Source organism: Pleurodeles waltl, chromosome 1_2 (genome assembly GCF_031143425.1).
Source record: "Pleurodeles waltl isolate 20211129_DDA chromosome 1_2, aPleWal1.hap1.20221129, whole genome shotgun sequence".
Classification (NCBI taxonomy): Eukaryota; Metazoa; Chordata; class Amphibia; order Caudata; family Salamandridae; genus Pleurodeles; species Pleurodeles waltl.
The window spans coordinates 681,038,299-681,060,664 of record NC_090437.1 but is presented as its reverse complement, the minus strand read 5'-3'; the positions used below and the strand labels follow the sequence as shown (position 1 = coordinate 681,060,664).

At 41.8% G+C, this 22,366-nt stretch overlaps 1 protein-coding gene across 3 annotated transcripts in view; it reads right to left on the bottom strand.

The window, feature by feature from the left end:
• Positions 1 to 22,366, bottom strand: part of ARHGAP10 (Rho GTPase activating protein 10) — an 849,665-nt gene that overhangs the window by 411,018 nt on the left and 416,281 nt on the right. For all 3 annotated transcript variants that reach the window (XM_069242631.1, XM_069242629.1, XM_069242630.1), the window contains exons 12-13: positions 15,333 to 15,375; positions 5,963 to 6,028 (exon numbers count right to left, since the gene is read on the bottom strand). In XM_069242631.1, coding sequence (XP_069098732.1) covers positions 5,963 to 6,028; positions 15,333 to 15,375 — 109 coding nt within the window. The remainder of the gene's footprint in view (positions 1 to 5,962; positions 6,029 to 15,332; positions 15,376 to 22,366) is intronic.

The following is a 22,366-nucleotide window of genomic DNA, read 5'->3' as shown; positions in this document are numbered from 1 at the left end:
CAGAATGGCTGTTGACAGCTAGTTGTGAAAAGCTCACACCTCTTTGTGCCTCTGCTGGCAACAGTCCAGATTGGTGACTACCCTACTGTGAGGAGCATCACTCTACACAAAGGCTGTATCTGGAAAGTAAACTAGAAAGAAGAACCACCCCAAACTGCTTCTGAAAGCACAGTCAGTGGATCTACATCTCCTGTCTGCTTTGACCACATAAAAGTGGGACCCCCCCCATGACTCACTTGTTCTTCCAATTTCAAGTTATCTTTGAACAAGGGCAGGAGAGCTTCACAGAGTACTCAAAGAGGACTGCTTTGCAAACCAGAGCTGGTGTCTGCTTGAGGGTCAGAGATGAGAGGACATCCCCCAAGTCTTTTCATGCAAGAAGATGGTGTTCATCTGACCTGAAGGACCTAGAAAACAGACCTCTTGCTTAGAAGGAGAATGAGCCTGCCAGCCCTGCAGGAGGTGGGACTATCCAAGAGGAGCCATTTGCAGCAAGATCTCGGTTCTAGTGGGGGTCTGTCAGAGGCAGGCAACAGAGGAGAATGATCTGTAAGGCCCAGATGTTGAAAGCGACAGACTCCTCTATCCGCAGTTTTCAATGGGAGCTGTGGCATCATGGCTGCCCAGGGCTGCTGTGATGAAGATTGCCAGCATGGCTGACCTGAGCCACTGAGGCCCAAAGACCTGTGACTGGGGCAGATCCTGGGTTGCTGTGACCCAAAGAGCTGTTGTGGCTATCCTAGGCTGCTACACCTGACCCAAACACAGAGGCATGCCTTTGTCATGCTGGGCCTAAGACACTTTTGCAGAGAAATTTGGTGCCCTAAAGCGGGCCTGTGAAAAGCATGGCACCAAGATGCCAGCTAGCAGTAGTCTTAATGCAAGCCACTGTATGTCCACGTTCCCTGTTTTGTCAACTCTAAGAGCTCTCAGTCATCTGCTCCCACTTTCACTCTTCTACCTGCAAAGGAGACTATCGGGATCACATCATGCTTTACATCCCTGAAGCAGGAGAGGGGCTGAGCGTTGCTGTCAGCTGACTGACGCCTGACAGCCAAGCTCCTTCAAGACTTACTGTGGTGAGAGAAACGGCTGGATGAACTTAGTCATGATATTTTTATTTTTATTTTTTATTTTTAAATAAAGCACTGAATTGGATAATCAGTTATTTTGCTGCTGTGTGACTGTTGTGTTCTGAGCCCAAGCACCCCTGCGCTATCTCCCTGAAAAGCCTGTGACTGCTCAACTTTACTACCTGTGAGAATCAAGTACTGAAGGAGTTGTACTTGGCCATGCTTGGAGAAGCATAGATCCCCATGGTTGAGGCTCAGTAGCCCATGCTTGCCCCGTGACCCTTAAACAGGGTCTGACACATAATGATCAGAAATCTAGGCTACACTTGTAGCCGTGTCATGCGTTCATGGGCAAAATGACAAAAAAAGCACTTTACGTCTAGAGCAGGCAGGAGTGAAAAGAAAACGCAGGAAGATCAAGGGAGAGAAGAGAGACCAAAACAGAGAAAAAGACAGAGGAGGAATCCAAGAGGGGGTACAAATGTGTTCTATTGCATAAAAATCTGATGCAATATAAGTCAATAACGAACATGGCAAAGACTTCTTAGAAAAGGCACAATTACTCCAGTTATCACTTACCAGCTGCAGTATCTCTTGGTGAAAACAGTTATGTGTATACAACTAGACAAACGCTTGTTTTATATTTGGACAACAGTATCAAATCAATGTCTAATGGCATCAACTTCAGTATCACTTAGCGTAAACATGCTCACTGCTATTTGTAAAATAACAGCAACAAAGTCAATATAACAATTTTACTACTGTGGAAAGAACTTGACATGAAATAACAGTGTCTTCTGCCTCACAGACTGCATGTTACAATTACTTTACAAATGAAAACTACGATGCTTATAGTCTGAGGGCCTCTTCAATATGATTTTACCTCGCACAAATTTAACCCCTTGCATCCTGGTTTTGGTTAAGTAATTAAAAAAAACAACAAATACACATGAGAAAGATTGTGACATAAACCATATATGCGCAGGCACTGAGTGTACTATTCTGTTTATTACCATTGTTGAGAGAAGGGAGGGACATATCAACCCACTTGAGGCTTCATCTCTCATGTAGCATGTACCACACTCAACAATGGTAATAAATTGAATAGTACAATTGCTGTAAAGAACATGTTTTTGGGCCAAATTTATTTTCACTGCCAGGGCATACATACATTGACTGAACTTACCTTGATGTTTTTCCATGAACGTGATCCACCAAAAAGCAACAGGTACCTTACAACTGGCCAGAAATTACCCAAATACATCTTTGTTGCAAGACAGCAGAGGATTCACAAAAGATTTTCAGGGTTATGACTGTGGTGAGCCTGCATTGCCCTGCCCCATACCATCAACGACCTTGTGGGAGCCAGCAATTCCCCATTTTTAATCATGAGGGAATGCAGGTAGGTTTTAGGGTAACATCCAGTTGGCCAAGGCAGTTGTGGATTCCAGAAACATTTGAAATACCATTCTAGCTGAAACTAGACTCTGAAATTAAATCACAGTTTGGACAAGGGACCTACAAGCACAATGTGTGTCTCCAGGCCTTTTGGGTGTTCCTACCAAATACAAATCTCAACCACAATGAGCAATTTTCAAGGCATGGACCTACTTTTGGGTATTCCAAAGTGTAGTTACAGAGCTAGAACGTCCATACTGAGGACCATGGATATTAGGTCAGTTAGGATTCCCAAAAAACCTCTGCTGAAGATGAACTCCCACTCCCTCAACAATGGTCAAATCGGCATCCTGATCCATTTAACAAGATACTTTGAGGGTACTGATAGCAATGTTGGACCAGTCTCCACCACCAACCGGGAGAAAATTCTATTTTCCTTCCAGGTATTTTTGGGTGGTTGGATACTTTTTGTAGTATTTTAGCCATCTGAGCCCAAACCCTCCCAGCATCCAGTCTTCGCCTATGCCAATGACAAACTATGGCAAACAGCAGTCTGGTCATAGCTCCAGAGACACTTTCTATGATCCTATCTGGCAAGGTTTACCCATTACACACAGGTGGTAAACAAAGCCCAAAGCAGAATCACACAAATCAAAAGACCCACAAAACATTAAAAATATCCCCACCTCCACCACTAACTTCAACACGTGCCTTAGCGGCAAATGCTTTAAAGTCCTTTTTTACTTTAAGTAAAACGCCTAATCCTCTTTGAAGAAAGAACAGTGACTATTCAGTTCATTGTGTGTTTACACTAGCATCATACTGTATCTGTGTTATAAACCATGTAATACCTGCTGGTGTAAGCCTCAGCTGCTCACCCTTGCTGCCTCTGGAAAATTACCTTCTTAAAAGTGATTAACTTGTTTTTCTAATTAAAGTACAACAGTATTTATTTGAGGCACAGGGACATCGGTGGTTAGGAACAATACACACAAAGGATTCAGGGAAATGCCAACTTTAACAGCACACCAATCATTATTCACTTTCTTCAGACCCACCTGCCCAGAGTCCATGCTCATGGTGGCATCTATAATCAGTATCCACTGTAGGGATCAATGATAACAGAAAACACTTTCTCCTTGGCCTCTCAGCAGCCTTAAGTACAGTTGACAATTATACCATGCTTTGCATCCTTTCCCCTTAGTCAACCATTCACTGTGTCCATCAGAGCTCGATACTTATTCCACCGTAGTTTAAAACTCTATACACAGCCAGTGGGACGTTTAATCATCCAAAATAACATGGCCATACACCAGAACATAGACGACATCCAACCCTGCATCAAAGTGTCCTCAGTCCGTGAAAATTATCATTTTTCTTATCTCCCGTTGAACTTTCTCCACTTGACTACACCCTCCCAAACTAGGCAGTCTCCTGTCTACCCACCTAGCTGACCTGGCACCTCACTAAGTTACTGTAATTGTATACCCTGAAACTAGATAAATGATATTGCACCATTCCTTTAAACATGCATACACAATACATATTCCTGTTAACATAGTTATTTACTAACAACTACCGCCAATAAGAAATGAAATACAAATAATAGAAATTAATACATTTAAGAAAAGAGTTATCAATATAATTATATCAATTATATCAATGTTAAAAGAGCTACTTGTAACGAATCAGCTCATTGCCAGTTACTCATTATTAATGAGACTTGCTGAAACTAAACTCAAATTATCATACAAATTCTTAAAACATTCACTAAATATATCGATTTCTTTCTGGCCCCACTGGTCCGGATACCAAGTTACTTGTCAAAGATGACACTGGGGTTATGAGGCAGACACTGTGGCTCACAGAATACATTCTGGGCACTATGGATCCAACATGTTGACAAGCATGCGTTTGCAGAAACCATGGGATAGATGTGCATAATTAATTTCTGTAAAAGCTATGCGGCCTCTCATTTTATTTGATTCTTAAACATCAGCTTATGTTCATCGAGTATTCAAATGTACTACAATTACTCATGCACATAATCTGCTACATACCCCTGTGTATTGCCACCAAATGCCACGATGCTCATAGTAAGGTAGCGTAAACTAGAAGATACCAGGGTTGTTCACCTTTTAGCTGAGATGACCATCAGAAGAAATGGCTGGTTACTATTATGTCTGGACTACAACCACGCTGGGATGGCCTATTAATGCTAAATATACCAACGTTGTCCCCATGAGTCCAGGATAGCCACCATAATGCAAAGGATACACACACAAAAAGGACACCCACAAACAGGTCAAGAATTGGCACCATTATACCTGGGATGATCCTCCGTATGACCGGGATAAGAATGATAAAGGCCCACAGTGTTCTAAGGGTGGCAATCAAATGACGAAGATACTGACTATTATAAGAGGGTTTCCCACAAGACCACCATTATTCCTTGGATAACCACCACAATGGGTGGGATAGTTACATAAGCGTTCACAATGAGACAAACCTGATAGGTTTTGATGGCATCTATAATGTCAAAGCAGCCCACAATGTTTCAATGATAATCGACTTTTACTAAGGTCTCAACTACAAAATGGATAGGATGGCCACTAGCATGTTAAAGATGCTCACCAAAATGGCACTTACCTGAACGAGTGGCAGCTATCACTTTTATGACCCTTACATCGTGAAACAGCCATTCATTCAGCCACAGCAGGATTGACCCTAGAGGTGGCCTTAGTACCTGCAGAAGAAAGAGTAGGAACAGCAGCACGACCAGGGGCAGGTACATACAGCAATGCTGCCATGTACTCACTGTCCCAGCTGCTCTTGCTGTCTGACCAGCTATGAGGCAAAGGGAAGGAGGGCTGGAACTGGGGGCTTGCATACTCTGCCAATTCAAGTTTAGTGTAAACTTCAAGATACCCCACTCATATTCAGAGAGGCCGCCTGCATTACTTTAAAATTGGTCTTATGTAGAATACCCTCATCACTAGATTGATGCAAAACGTAGCTGAGTTTTACTTCGTCGTTGTTCTTACTGGTCCAAGGTATGACAAGACTCGTGTGTGGACACAGAAATGCAGGGCCGCAAAACATCATAATGAGATAGCAGAGGTAAATCAGTTATGCCCGGGCCACTGCATGCAAGTTTGAATGCACGAAAATGTAGCTCATTCAATTATATTTAAATTCTTTTTGGTACTCATCAATATCCATGTCTACCCCTGTATGAATTACTAGCAACATTTACTCCTTTCTGAGTTCTGGATACGTGACTTAGTTTTACCTCCATCTTACTTTTTTCATTTTCATTTCTGGAGATTAACATTTGAGTCAAGGGCTTGTTATTGCACACTACACAACCTCGTCTGTCGTCTACGAAAAACAATAGCAATCGCTGCTTTTAGCTGGATCAAGCAAAAATGGTGCACTGAGTGCTTTCTCTGAACATTCAATTACTTTAAAAGTATTTTGATTGCACTTACCGCGTGTTTCAACTGCTTCAATACATTTTCTTACAACAGTGAATCCTATTTTGTCCAGTTGTGCACCTGGAAGGGAAAATATGCCTTGTCAGTTATCGGCTGAATGGACTTACATTTTGCCCTAGTCTGATTTTCCTCTTTCTGTCAGTTATAAATCAAGCACATCACAGTGACTTAGGGTAGAATTCTCACCAGATAACCAAACGCACTTTGGTTACTTCTTTTATTGACTATTAGAATTAAAATAATTGTATCAATGCAATGCACCCAAAAAAAAACTCATTGTTAAAGTATCGTAATCGTTCACCATCCCTGGCACTTAAGTGCACTTCTTCCTCTAAGTGGGATTGCACATTAGAACAGAACCACGTGGCTGGCTGCTGCGGTGGGGGGGGGGGGGCATTAAAGAGTAGCTCATTTAAGAATCTAGATGATTTGGTATGGCTCTAAGGACGGGTAAAAAAGTGTTACAGCTTTGGAAATTATCTGTTGAAGGTCTACTGTGAAAAAGGGGAATCAATTATTCAAATTACTAGACATCAGTGAATGGTCGTGGCAAGCTGGTGCAATGATTAAAAAAAAAACATTTTTATTGCCACCATATTTCATACAGTAAAAAGAAAAAAAAAAAAAAGTCTTCAATTTAAGGTGCGGGCAAAGCGCTTGCAATAAATGTTTTAAATAAAAAATGGAACTATCACATAATTTTAATAGAACAATTCGTGTGCTTCCAGGAAGGCAGATGTATTGAAGACAGGTAGAAAAATATTTTTCACTTCGAATGAACATCCTAGGGAAATATGATAGTTATTGTCTGAAAGAAAACATATCAGTGGCTTTAAATTACTGTTATCTGAAGACAAACACACAAAGATGTCTAAAAGATGAAATGGTAATAAGAATGGCAAGAAAAACTCATTGGCAAAGTATCATATTAGTCCACCAACCCCGGCAATGAAGTGCACTTCTTTTTAATTGGATGTACAAAAGAGATCAGGAAAAATGTTACAGTGAAACAGAGCCGAGGCTGCCTTAATGCCTAATGCTGTAAGCTGGGGTAGGAAGAAGCGAAGTCTGAATGATATTTGCGAAGACCAATGGATAAAGTTAGCAGATCCAAAGCACCTATAGGTATGTTTTTTTAAATTTATGAATGTTTTTGATTATGCAGACGTGTGAAACTGCTAAAATTGTTTCTAGCCAGCCCTAAAGACAGCTGTAAAGCATGCTTAACAAGATATCAAGTTTCTACAAAAAGAAGTATTTTCAGTAAGATGAAAAATGTTGTGTGAAAGCTCCTCCACGTATTGTATAGTTGAAACGATAAATAGTGATATACCTATGATGACACTCCTATATAATTGTAAGGCTATTAAAAACCTATGTAATTTAAGAATTTTGGAGGCTGAGTCCTTGTGAAATAGTATTTGACTAAGCCTGACTGCATGCGTTGTACTTCTCAGCCCACTATGAATTAGCATGGATATTTCCTGGAAAGCACTTTAAGAGTGTCAGCAGTCACCACTTGTTCCAATGAGGTCTAATACTTAAACCCAAAGCTTTGTGATGAATCCCTCTCATGTGGTCCAATAAATGGATGACAGACAATAAATCTGCAAGCCCAGTAATGGACAAAATACATCACAGCTTTTATGGGGCTAGATGCCTTGGGGTTGCCTTTGCAGGACAAAATGTCAATTTATGGGAGTTCCGGTGGTCAAAAGAGGCAGAGATGGACGCCTTACCCTAACCACTGACTATGTCTTGGGCTTTGGGTTGTCAGGAAAGGATCAAAAGACAGCCTACTCCATGTAGATGCCATTTATCTGTGATTCTGTTGCCCTGACCCAAATAGCATGTGAAATGCAAGCTGCAAGTCCATTATTCCCAGTCTTGCATGGGCACCAGCTGCATTTAGGAGATTACTTGATAGATTGTTTAGCACCTGTTCTGGAAGAGAAGCAATTAATCCTTGATGACACTATTATAGGAAGTGAAGTCCTCATCTTGGGCCAGATGTAGCAAAACTTGGTTTTGCGACTCAGAAATTGAGACTCCGAGCGACTCGCAATTTCCGAGTCGCAAAACCATATGCAGAAAGGTGTCTCAGACACCTTCTGCGAGTCGCTATGGGGTCGCAAAAACCCACCTCATTAATATTAATGAGGTGGGTCGCAAATTGCGGCCCCATAGCGACTATGGCCACTCACTGATATGGAGGCCTGCTGTAGTCAGCAGACCTCCATGTCCGTGACTGCTTGTAAATAAAGCAGTTTTTTTTTTTCAAGTGTAGCCCGTTTTCCTTAAAGGAAAACGAGCTGCACTTTAAAAAAAATCCGAAACCTTTTGTTTCTGAATTTTTTCAGTGCAGGTAGTGGTCGCTTGGACCACTACCTGCCCTGAAAAAATAATATGGGGTCCAGTCACAAAGGGGAAGGGGTCCCATGGGGACCCCTTCCCGTTTGCGAGTGGGTTACCATCCACTTCAAGTGGATGGTAACTGCGACTCCATTTGCGACCGCGTACGTGGTCGCAAATGGAGTTGCATACCACTGCGACTCGCAAATAGGAAGGGAACACCCCTTCCTATTTGTGACTCTGAAATGCATTTTGCGAGTCGGTCCCGACTCGCAAAATGCATTTCTGCCCTTTGCGAGTCGCAAACTGGTTGCTACATCTGGCCCCTTGTCTAATACGCGGTGCATTGCACAACATACGGTCCTGGGATGCCAGTGATCTCCTTCTGTGTTTCAGGCACGGATAGGTGTGAACGAAGGTTCATAGTTCGTAATCAAAGTGTTCCAACCTATACCTTTGCCCCATTAGGCTTTCATGTGGTCCTTGAATCCAATGAAGTGTCTTTAAGGCTCATGTTATGTGGTACTGACGCAAGGGGGATTGAGGCACAGTTTAACTAAAATATTTTTTTCTTTGTTTTTTTCTTTGTTGACCTACTTTTCAATATAAAGAGAAACGAAAAATGAATTCATTTGAGATTACAAATTTGCAATTTACAATATGTAGTGAAAGTACATCATAGCCCACACTTTGCCCCAATAAGTTACTCTATTAGCACTGATGTTTCTTTCACTTTTGACTGCTTTGGGTCATAAAAACAGACATGAATTAAAGGAATGTCACTTCTTTGCATAGTTTTTCAGATGACATTTGGCCACAGCCACATGCTTTTCATAATTGTGAGTGTCATTAAAATATTTCCATCAGTCCCAAAACAAGGAGACTCATTACTTTTCCACATTTGCGAGTGATTACATTCCTAGCACATATCTAAGGATTAGTATCTGAACCAAAGAAGATAGTGGCTAAATCTAATGTGTTTTCCCTCCTAACACTAGACACTGTTAAGGGCATCTTCCCCAGGAAGTCCCTTAACTCATGAAAAAGTTCAAACATCGGAATACTATCTGTATTCCTGCGTCAGATCTAGAACATATGCATGTGCATGGTGATTTCCATGTAGCAACCCTGGCAGGGGTAACAAAAATCAAGTACTGTCCTCTACTGTAATGCTTAATCAGATTACATAATAATTATTTTTGTTCTCTCAAGAGCTTTACTTACGTAATTAGGATTTATTGGGGTTCCTATCCAGTTGGGCTATTTTATTGCCCACCCTGGCAGACCATCACATCATTCTTCCATAAATGCCTTAAACAGAGCCGAGATAGTTGGAGCGTTCTGCTGAAAAAGAAATTCATAACTGCAGAATCCTTGCAGATCTTTTCCTTTTAGTTGCACAATAAGTAGATAAATCAGCTGGAATTTGTAAGTATTCAAAAGTGTGGTACTGGACAGTATTATTTCTTTCTTAATCATATCTTGCCCCCTTCAAACAAATCTTGAAATTTCCAGGTCTGTTTGTTCTTTCAGGGTCCACAAAAGTTGTCTGGTTACGTCAAGATGTCCCCATGGTATAGTTGCAGCATGTACGCAGGGAAGTTACAAAAATGTATGAATACCACACCAAATACGAAAGGAGACCACTAATGACTTAAACCATACCTTTTTAAAATATAAGGTTTCCTGTATTTAAAACTGTATAGCATTTGTCAAGAGAACATAAGATTCTGAGATTGAGAAAAGTGGCAACGGAGCTGCTATTTAGTTACAAAAAATAGTAAGAAATTGCCCAGAGATGCCCATTACTTTAAGTACAAATATGTGAGGGGCCAGGCCTTTCTTCCCTGGGTAACTGTAATATAAGGGACGGTCTAGGTATCTTGTTATGCCATATATATCCGGATATATATATTTATGTATATATATGGATATCAAAACATCTAATTTTTGGTTCTTGGTGTGTACATATAGAGGCAATGTTTGAAACAAACATAACAATTTGGCAAAATTGTCATCTAAACTGCATTAATTTTCTCTAGGCAAGATATTGGTAAGGGATTCCATTTTGCTAAAAGAACTACTACTTTCAAATAAGATGGTCTAATACGTGCATGGATAATGATGAGAAATGGAAAGCTAGCTTACCAACAGCTCAAGTGACACATGTGGACACAATCGCCAACTGGGAAGCAATGCTGACATCTCTAAGTAACCAGCTGGGCCCCCACCAATGGTCAAGGGCCGGGCCGGCTCTGGGAATAAAAAACGATGGTTCACACAGACCGTTAAGCAGCAAAGGAAAAAACTTAATAAAGCAGCCACACTCCTAAAGTGTCCACACTCAGCTAACGACCACCTTTACTCCTTCCAAGAACTAAGGAAGAAATATAAGAAGGCATTATGGGATGCAGAGCAGGCACACATGTATCTGAAATGGATCAAAATTGAGGAGGCTCGCAAAGAAAAGAACAGCAGGCCTCATTTGTCCATTGTCAATCAATTGGAGCGAGGGGCTGCAGGAATCCAAAGCAATACGGTGCCAGAGGAGCATTGGATAGACCGCATTTCTAAACTAACCACAGTCAGAAGGCAGCGGAATTACCATCAATCTCATGCAGCGAACCTGCCCCATTAACCTTTGGGGAACAAAACATCGAGAGGCAACTTCAAATCTGCAGAAGTAGCGGACCCTGGTCCAAATGGCCTCCCTGCTGGTGTATTTAAACACGATCCTGCCTTCTGGAGTAGCCAGCTTTGCAAAATGTTTAATGCCTGTGTCAAAGAAAACAGGACTCCAGATTCTTGGAACGGGGCAATTTTCACCCAATTTATAAGAAGGGCCTGTATGGGAACCCTGTCAGCTATGGTATGATTGCGCTGCTTGATACTGACGCAAAAATATTTGCGGGTCTCCTGTTAGAGGATTTGAAAGACTGGGCAACTAACTTAAATCTTATAGCCCTAAATCAACTTGGCACTTCGGCGAGCACCTCTGACAACTTGATAGCGCTAGCCATGGTAGCTAAAAAAAAAAAAAAAAAAAAAAATATCACAAAAAAGAAATTAGCTTTGTATATTTGCTTCGTGGATTTAGCCAAAGCGTTTGATTCAGTAGACTGGCACAGGCTGTGGAGGAAGTTAGAGAATTTCAATATTATGCTGAAGTTGCTAAAAGGAATACAGCTCAAACTCAGATAACTGGGCCAGAGTTAAAGCAGGTGGCAATAGAAGAGTTACTGCTAACATTCAGATAGACAGAGGCACCAAGCAAGGCTGTGTGCTAGTCCCAACATTATTTAACTTATGCTTGGCAGATCTCTCCAACAATTGAATACCACTAGCTCCCATCCTCCTAAATTGGACCAACAATTAATAACATCATTATTATATGCAGATGACATTGTTCTATTGAATCTTTCAGGCACTGGTCTTCAAAAGGTACTAAATACTTTTCATCAATATTGTAAGACAAATGAGCAGTCTGTGAATCTGGAGAAAACTAAGATACTCATCTTTGAACGCATGTAAGCAAGAAAAAGCGATGGCTCTTTGGGGATCGTTCAGAGGGGAGAAGCAGTAGTTATAAATATCTTGGTGTTTGGCTACAGAAGCGCTGGTTTCACCGCCTGTACCTAAACACCCTGAAAGCAAGGATGGAGCCTCAACACGCATCAGGACAAGCCCTGTCTACGCAACTGCAAAGTCCAACCTGGAGTCCACTCCTTATGGTGATCAAGGCAAAGTTTCTGCCCACTCTGGCATATGGTCTGGAAATTTTCCCTGTCAAGTTTGACAATTTCAGGGATACCGCACAGAGCAAAGATTTTTGCCTCCTTTTTTCACTGCCATACAGCTCTTCTCCGGCGCAAATCAGATTGGAATATGGTCTCGAAGAACAAGCATTGGTACAAGATGGGGCACTCCTCAAATATGCTTCTCTGCTAAGACAAGTGATGCCAAACTCATTAAAGGCATTGATTTGGAAAGAAATCAGCCTCAAGATGCCGGAGGTCTCAAATACATGGTCAGAGAGAATCACATTGGCAGTAAAGCATCTGCAGGCAGAAGATCTTTGGCAAAAAACCTTACTGCATAAACTCTTCACATTTTAAATGTACAAAACCACAGACATTCACCTGTGATAGTTAGAGTTATCCCAAATAACTTTAACTCGTGCCCTAAGGTATCTTTAACTTGTGACTGCAAATATTACATTGATGTTATCAATGATGTTATCAAAGATGTAATGAGTACCATCATTTTTGGAGTAATTAGCACTGCATGGTGAGGGCGCGAGTTATAGTTACGTTAGGGCATGGGTTATTTGTATCAGAGGGACCCCAAAGCCCTGGGGACCACCACCTCCCCAGAGCTATGCATACATTGGAGGGGGGCTGCGTGGCCCCCCTCAAAGAACGTCCGATGGCCCAGGGGCCCGTCACACCCCAGGTGCAGTGCCTGCTATGTCCCAGGGTGCTCACCCCCCAGGACACAGTTTTTGCTTTCGTCTGGCTGCAGCCAAGCCATAGCAGACACTTTGGGTTTTGACAGCGGGACCTGTACAGCAGCTCTCGCTGACCAAATCTGAAGCTTTCATCTCTATCACCTGCATGCATGCTGTCAAAGCAGCACAGCGCTTGCTGAAGCAGCGGTACCCTTCCCCCGCAGTCAGGTAGCCCGTAAAGGCTTTTTATTAAAAACATTTTTTTAAACCTAAATATATATGTAGGGGGAGCCCTTGAGAGCTCCCTCGCGGTCCCAGATAGCCCATAAAGGGCTGCAAAAAAATAATCATTAGCAATTGCTCAGTGTGAGGGTCGCTAGACCTTCACACTGAGCAGTCTGGATTTAATTTGTAAAAATGACAGATCATTTTTTTAATTTTAAATTGTACAGCAATATCTCATTCTACGTAGATCTTACATCAAATCCCTATCTCTCTCCCTCCCTCTTTCTCTCTCTATCAATCTTTTTATCCCACCCACACATGCACTCAGACCCTTACACACCCACTCACAGCCCCAATCAGTCCCTTGTGCACACACACAGCCCCAGCCAGACCCTCATGCACCTACTCACAGACCCACTCAGGGTCTGTGCACAGCATGGGGTTGGGTGGTTGGGGGGGGGGGGGGTTGGCCGCAGGGTCTGGCTGCAACCTAAGGTAATTATAACTCACACCCTCGCAATGCACTGCTAATTACCCTACAAATTAAAGCACTAATGACATCTTTGATGATATCTCATTGATATTATCTATGTAATTTTTACAACAACAAAAAACTGCGCATGGCGAGGGTGCGAATTATAGTTACCTTAGGGCACGAGTTATAGTTACTTGAGGTAACTGTAACTGGCGAATTTCTATGGCTTTGTACGTTTAAAACGTGAGCCTAACTATAACATCCCTGTAACCGTTGGTCTTTTAAGTGAATATATATATATATAAGTGATCCTTTAGCTCCTTTATTCGGTTCCAGAAGATTTTCAGCAATACTCTATTTCGCCAGTTTGAAATATATCACCATACCTACTCTTTGACTGTTTTTGTTTTTACTTTGCAACTTCGCAGTTTTAATTTTTGTTAATTATTTTTGTGTCTGTGCATATACATGTATCCAAATGCATGTGTGTGTGTATAAATAAAAATATTCACTGAAAACAACAAAGGTTAAAGTAAAGTTATGGTTAGCTTTGGTTTTAACAACTCAAAATATTTTTTTTTTAAACTCAGAGTTTCACCTAAAACACAGCTAAAGTGAACTTATTGTGCCGTTTTTTTCTAAACTGCACAATTCTTAATGTAAGGAAAAAAAACATGGAAAATGCAGATTAGACTTAAACATGATTAATATTTTAAGAATCCATAGATCAGGTCTTATCTAAAATTGTATTGGAGAGTACATGTGAAAAATTCACAGGAATTGCAGAGCTGGTATGACATTTAGTGCAAAATGGTGAAGAAACAAGAGAGGGCTGTAGACTGCAAATGTTAGTAAAGGACTTCAGAGCAAGAATTATGGTCTTCATCAACATACAGAGATGCATCTATTTCTTTAACAAAGCATGTAGTGGTCGTCCAAGAACCCCTGTGTCCCTCCTCAACCTAACGGAAAGCTGCATGTGAAAAGGCAGAAGAGTGAATGCATGAATGTACACAATATGGATATAAACTCCCCTTTTTCTGCAGATAGTGTCAAACTTGCACAACAGCAGAGATGTATGGTAGATTAGAACATTGGAATGTTGCGAGCTCCTTTGGAGACAATGTAGTGCTCAGGGCTTTTACTGGCTAGTAAAAGCCCGGAGCGTCAACATTCCAATGTTCTTTGTTCACAGCAAGAACTGTGAACAAAGGCCTCACGGACCCGAAGGGATTTCAAGCCCAAGGGCTCCCTAAGGACTTTGCTTTATTTATTAGAACATTCTGCCTGCTTGTGGAGGAATGTTCTAATAGCCTTTAGCTCTTCGTAGCTGGGCTATACTGGCAATTAAAGTCCTGCTCCCTTGTTAAAGGCCCTAGCCTTCGGCTTAGGCCTTTAACGCTGGAGCAGGCCTTTAATGGCTGGTATAGACCGCTACAGTGGGCTCTAAGGCTATATTAGCAATGGGGAGCGGTATGGTTTGCATAGCAGCAGGTCACACGTTCAGATCCCTGACATTATGCAAAGAAATATTTTTGAACCAAACTAGAATTGTTTCAAATATTACAGGGGGATTATGAAATCTTAAGGAGCTGGGATTGTGAAACCATGAAAATCTCAGACAGAAGGGCAATGCCGAGCCAAAACAAGCTAAACCTGCAATAATGCACTTTATTTCATAGTCCTTTTGCAAAAGCAAGAAGCAATCTGTTTTGATAACAAGGCATATGCACGTTGTTATTTGTCAAAAAATCACTGCAGTAAAAGTAAGCTTCTCAAAATTGTGTGTCATCTGTATTTATAGTGCAGCTATTATGTTATGTATTAATATTAAAATAATATTCAGGACTTTTGAAAATACTTACCTCCATCTGGTGTTATTTTTGCTACGTTCAAATTGTGGAATGGCTACAAAATACAAGAAAAATAAGTTATTATAAAAGTAAAAGGATAACAACTATATTATGCCGAAAGAAAAATACAGAAAACTTCAATGAGTGAAAAGTATACTCCCTTTTGTAATACAAAAACAACATATTCAGAAATCATCACGAAAAGTCTAGATTTGATACATGCTGCTATTTATCGGGTAAACTCCAATAAGAACTACTCCTTCAACACAAATGTTTAATTTTTCTATTAAACTTCTTACGAAGACATCACCAAGCTTTACCGCACTTGCGTCATAACTGTGCTGTACAGACTGAATTTCTTTCTCTTAGGATTAAGAGCAGAAAGTGACTCAATGAACAATCATGAAAATGGAATATTAACATAGAAATCAATAGATCTGCTGTTCAAATTCTAATCCTGTTCTGTGTATTGCCATCCGATGGGCAGAGGCCAGTTCCCTTAATGCACTAGAAGTGCTGTGAAACGCGTCCTTGATTTCAATTAATAAAAATAAAAAATAGAACTGCTGGCCGCGACGAAGACTTTCTGTAGTCAAAAATGCATTGCTCGTGTGGGAGTGTCTGCACTACCTTCTAATCAGGGGTTAATTTGTAAATAAAAATGTGCCGGTGCTCATAGCTCTCCTCTGAAACACGCGGTTTTTAAATTAAATGTGCGAGCACGTAATGCCGAGGTAGCGTAATCATGATACAATCTCGGGCCCCTTGAATCCATTTAAAACCATACCCTGCCCCTTCAACTCACTCTTGCAGCTTTCTGCTTTCTCCCTTTGTGACATTTTTTTTGTCTTTCTCTTTCTCCGTCTTTCTCATATGCGTCTTTTGCTCGCAGTATAATGCCTGAGGCTGAAAAATAAGTGCTGTCCCTAAAAAATAAGTGCCTATGCGCTGCACCATCTAATAAGTCTTAATCTTAAGCATTTCGCATAGTGTGCTGTCTTCGGTTCCCTGACAGGACTACTGTTTAGAATGAACTACTCTCGCATAAACAAAAGGGCTTTGGTTCAATCCCCTTCTGCCGTTGGTCTGTATGAGTGTCAAACTGTCCTTCCATTCATGACAGCATACAGTGTGGGGCAATGGGTCAGTCCACTCCAGCCATTGACTCTTTTGCCCTTTGAATGACAGCATTTTTCTGGGCACATGCTCACAAAATGACTGTGCTTCATTGCCAATGCTGGTGCAAGAATCCATTTGTTTTCCATTTCCCCTTTTAAAAGTTCCCTTTCCTACATTTTTAGGGGCGAGCGCAAAGCGCTCCATCCTTTGCTGTAATTTCTCTTTGGACTTCTAACCACGCCCATGTCATGTCAGTCACTTTAATTGGTTGCGGCCTTGCCTTTTGCTTTCATTAGTGAAAGGCATGCATACGTCATGCCTTTTCCGGTGTTTAGCCCTCCTCGAGTGCACCGACCACCTACCGAAAACACAAGGCTCAATGTTTTCCGTCTGGTTTCTGGACTACTTTTTCTCTATTTCGCAGCGCGATCTCGCTGGGCAGTAGTCTAGCGCTTTGCATGACATCGATCCTGATAAATAGGTAATTGCACTTTTGCCAGTTACATGGATAATTGCACTTTTGCCGTTAGGTTTCACTGTGAGCGAACTTTTATTTCCCCTTGTGTGTCTGCTTTGTGCTAATGGCGGCCGTCGGCTCGCTTATGAGAAACCTTTACTTTTCAGTTTATATGACAAGAAAAGTCCAGTTAGTTATGTGAAACTGTTTTACTTTAAACTTTCAATTTATGTGGCAAGAAAAGTCCAGTTAGGAGTTTACAATGCTAATAGCTCTAACTCGAGCAAACGCAAGACCCACTGCATTGCAAATGCTTGTTAATTTTTATTTTTAGAGCATACTCCAGCTCCCTTGACAGTGGTAACAAACTCCTTGCATGTAGTTCGTTTCATCAGCACTGTGCCACACCCCACGTGGCCATTGCCTCTAAATCAGGCAATCATCAAGGAATGGTATTGTGCATGCAATGCAGGAACATTAATACCATAGTGCACTAAGTAGAGAATAACCACACCTTTATGGTCATCACACATGATGTGGGAACACCTCACACACAGACTCAAAAGAAGGCAACTTGTCCAACCATGCAGCCACATGGTGCATTATGCAATCTGCAAGGACAAGCACTTCAGAGCCCCAAACAGGGGTAACACATGCTACACAAATACCTTCATGTGTTACAATATAACAACCACTGCAAGACTGCCATGTTTATTGGCAGTAGGTTTTCTTTTTCTACTTTATTTTAATTTATCTTGCATATGTTGCTGAGTTTGATATGTGTGTTTTATTCCATGTATGTAAGTGGGTAAATGCAAGAACGAGAATGCGTATGATGAATTACGGAGTGCCTAAACTCATCAATGGATGAAGGGGCATTTTCATTAAGCTGGACCTACTGGCAGTGCCAATGCTTTCGTTGCTCTGGGCTGTTAAAGTCGCCAGCAGTTGATGCAGTTTCTTTAAATGAAGAGAGCTCCTGATACAATCATAAGTCATGAAGAGAGGTCAAAGGTCAGGCGGCACTGAAGAAGTAGAGCAAGGATGTTAAATAAGTATTAGAACATTGGAATGCTGGAAGCTCCATTGAAAACAATGGAGTGCTGCGGGCTTTACTGGCCGGTAAAAGCCCGCAGCGCCAACGCTTTGTTCACAGCAAGAGCTGTGAACAAAGCCTCACGGAGCCCGAGGGGATATTAATCCCCTCGGGCTCCGTAAACATTTTTTTTTTTTAATAGAACATTCTGCCCTGAGTGGCAGAATGTTCTAATAGCCTTAGAACCCGCCGTAGCGGGCTCTACCGGCTATTAAAGTCCCTCTCCCTTGTTAAATGCCCTCGCCTTCGGCTCGTGCATTTAACGCGGGGAGCCGGCCTTTAATAGCCGGTAGAGCCCGCTACGGCGGGTTCTAAGGCTATAGTAAATGTTTTTGTCAGGTGTAATGTCACAATGATACAAGGTGTTGCTTGTACTGCTGTGATATCATTCATAGAAGTGCGAAAGAGATTTTCTATTTTACCATTTCTTCAGTTTTTTTGGGGCTGTGATAAAAACCACACACATACATATATGTTCTGTGACTCCTCTTATTGTACCATGCACGTCTCCGACTTCATGTTAGATTGTTTCCAGCACAGCACAGCGGGTGAGAGGATGCGTGGAGTGTGAACGAAAACGTTGGTGCAGGAGCACGATGTAAAATAAATATAGTGATTATGAGAAGCTCTGTACGACAATCCAGTGAGGAGGGCGGGTGCATGTGAATCTACAGCACTATGGGCAACAGACGCTTACAGGGTAAGCAGTATTTTCCATTGGTAGCGTTTGTGTGGTTGTTGATACAAACATTGCGGTGCCCTCCAAGCAGTGGTGGCTAGATTGTGGATGATGCAGATGTTTCAAATAATGTCCTTGCAACAGTCTGGCCAACTAGAGCTTGCTGAGGGGCCAAAATGTCCACACAATAATGTTTAGTAAAAGTGTGTAGGGTTGAGCAGGTGGCTGCTTTGCAAATATCAGCTCAGTGGGTGTTCCCTAACAAGGTGGTAAGAGTCCCATTCTTGTGAGTAGAGTGCAGCCTAGAAGAGGTAAAATATGTATATGACAGACACATATACATCACTTTTTTCCAAGGTTTATTTATTTGTATTGTTTATAAAGCACTTGCAATCACTTAACAACATCCCTGTGCTGAATTTAGGTTGCAGAAAAAGCGTAGTACCAGGAGGAATTGGGCACCACCTATAATACAGTGACAAGAAAAAGTCACAGTTTCGCAGCTTTCCTAAAATTAGAAAGATCGAGAATGCTTCTCAGCTTATCTATAGTGCTAGTGCCTTCCGAAGTTTTGCAGAAGCTATAGAGAAGGCACTGCCGTGGATTATGACAGATTTAAATTTAGGCGCTGGACCCTGGAAAAGTGTTTGCATTGATAACAATGAAAGCGTCGGGTTAGAAGAAAGGACCGGTCATCAAACAAGGCCTTATGAACCAGGCAGACAGCCTTACAAGAAACCTTTGCTTCACTGAAACCAATGAAGGGAATCCAGGGCAGGAGATACTGCATATGTGTTTTTCAGTTTAAACACTCTGAATTCTGGACTATTAGCTATTTTTTATAGCTTTGCCAGGCAAGTCCATATGCAGTGCATTGCTGTCGCTCGGATGGAAGGTGTTTAAAGTCTGGCTCTTATGAGGGAAGGAAAACAATGTCATCAAAGCTTAAAATGACACGACCGGACTACCATTTATTTGATTTGACAGCAGCAGGTTTAACACTCAAGTTTACTTTACACAAGATACTGGCACAGGTTTATCACCCAGGCAAGGTGACCAAAAGGAGAGCTCCTACACTGTGGAGATTATATGACAGCAGAATCTCGAATTTCCACCTTTGATATTTAACTGGTTAAAGCTAATTCCATGCATTCATTACCTTATCATTTCATTGTTCTCAAGAGTTTATTTCTAAGTCCGTTCATCACCCACATTTATCTTTACCTTAGAAGAATTCCCATTGTTAATTACTCAAATGAAAATTAGTTCTTAATAATAAAGTTCACATCAATTAAATACGAGGTTCAATGTGCTAATAATCAGAGGACATCGATAAATGTCCTCAAACTTCCTCAGAATAGCACGGGCCTGCACACAAGTTTCCAATAAGTTAATGTCCATTAACATAAACAGCTGTTAGCCTAACTTCTGCTGCTTTGAGCCGCTTGGCTCTTGTTGCATATCACACTTTGTTTGGAGCTTTTGTGATTTTCTGTGGGGGCATAATTTATGGGCTCCTAGACGAAGTGGAGCGCCATTTTTACTCCATCTCCCGGGGTAATTTTTCAAACACCATCTTGATTGGTGAGCGGTCTAGTGTTAGGAGACCTGCTCCCAAACACTTACTGAAGGAAATCCGTGCTGCGAGCGGGTGCAGCAGGAGTGTTGCTGGTGCGCCAAAAGCAAGCCCGTCTGTGACAGTCTGCATCCGAATTGCATTCAACGCCATGCTGCCCATTCTGCTACTACTCAGGTTCGTTCCCTTTCAGGAGAACCTCTGTTATCCCTAAATTCTGGCGCCTGCCATCCAACCATGCTGTTTGATCCCTGTGCTATGAGTGCCTCTGGCTCAGTGTAATGCATGTGTGCTTTACTTCTATGAGAATTCAGGATGCTTATGCCTCACTTGACAAAGGTGTTCTCATGCCCCCGCCGCATCCTTCAGTGCGAGAGGCTTCAAAGCCTTCCTCATTAACTGCATGTCTCTCCCCAAGCATGCTACAGACTTATTGTGTTTACTATCCAATAACACGTGGAATTTTATATTTCTTACAGAAACGTGGCTCAAGGAAAGTTTAAACCCAGACATTACCTTGGCCATCCCTCTGGGCTATCAGATTCAGTATGCAAATCGGGAGGGGGACAAGATAGGAGGTGGTGTCTCCATCGTTCTCAGAGATATGTGAGAAGTTTCTTCTTTAAGGCTGGGCCATATTGGGATTAAAGAAGGTGTTACCTTCTGTATCAAATTATCTCCCTTTTTTTTCTTCTCTGGTCTGCTAATTTACAAACTCTGATTGCCCAAATAGTTGTCTACCTCTGTTGTGTGATTCTATTGCCTAACTAGTGTTACAATACGCCAATTTTAGGGTATTGGGAGACTTATAAAACCCATTCTGACATCCCAAACTGCGACCAGGTCTCCCACCTGAATCGGACCCTGGCTGGCCTTAGCCTAACTCAACACGTCTCTGCCCCCCCCACACATAAAGTAGGCTGCATACTGGAATACATATTCTCCGACATCACTAGCTTCCAAAACAGTGACCCTCTTCACTTTGTGTGGACAGATCATTACCTTGTCCCATTCTCTTTTGAGGGACCTCAAAACCAGTAAAAGAATAGTTCCACGACTGTCTTGAGAAGAGACTGGCAAAAGGAGGCAAAGGAGTCCTAGGAGCTGTTGCTCCAATCCTCCTCCCAGTTCTCTCAGGTAACCCTGATAGTGATGCAATCTTAATTAATCAATGGATCTCAAAGGCCTTGGTCCCCTTGAACTTCATACATCCAAAAGATCCAAGCTTTCGGCTCCATGGTTTCCCATACCTTAAGAGCTGAGAAAGGCTTTTGTAAAAAGCTTGATCACAATTGGAGATTTGGAACACCTCTATGAAATCTGGGGCCTGTCCATCAATCTAGAAATGGGCATTCCTGCTTTCTCTCCTGAAGAAACCTAATGCTAACCTGAGTGTACTCAGTAATATCAGGCAGGTTTCTCTTCTCCCAGCTCCCACTAAAATCTTGGAGAAGCTAGTAAATTGCTAACTTTCATTCTTTGTTGAGGCAAATGATTTGTTATATGATACACAATCAGGCTTTCCTTCCGGATACAGTAAAGAACCTGCCTTACTGAAAGTAACAGAGTCTGTAAGAGAATCCCTGGACGGTGTAAACGCTGCCATGTGGTGTTGTTAGATCTGTTGGCAGTATTCAACATTGGCATACTCCACATTACTGAGCAGATTAAGCCTATTTGGCTTTCGGGGCTCAGTTTTATCCTGGATTCGATCCTTCCTGAGAGCGCACTCACAGTGGGTCTTTCTTTATCCTTTTCCACCTCCCCAGAGCCTTTAGTTTGCGGGGTGCCTTAGGGCTCTTTAATCTCTAACTTGCTCCTCCGGCCATGATCACTGAAACTTGGGGAGTGAAGGGAGTCTCCCATGCGGATGATACGCAACTAAATTTAAAGAGTGCCTAAAAAGTATAGCCAATCAGATTGACTGTAATTTTTTTAAACTGAATACAGATAATACCGAGGTCCTTTTTCTAAGCCAGAACCCCCTTCCCCCAGCTAAACTTTGGTGGCTGGTTGAAATGAACCCCCCTCCCCAGTGAAGAATTTAGGTCTACCATTCGACTCTGATGTTTCCTTTGCAGCCCAGACTAAGCAGATCTCTTCTATCTGCTTCCTGAGG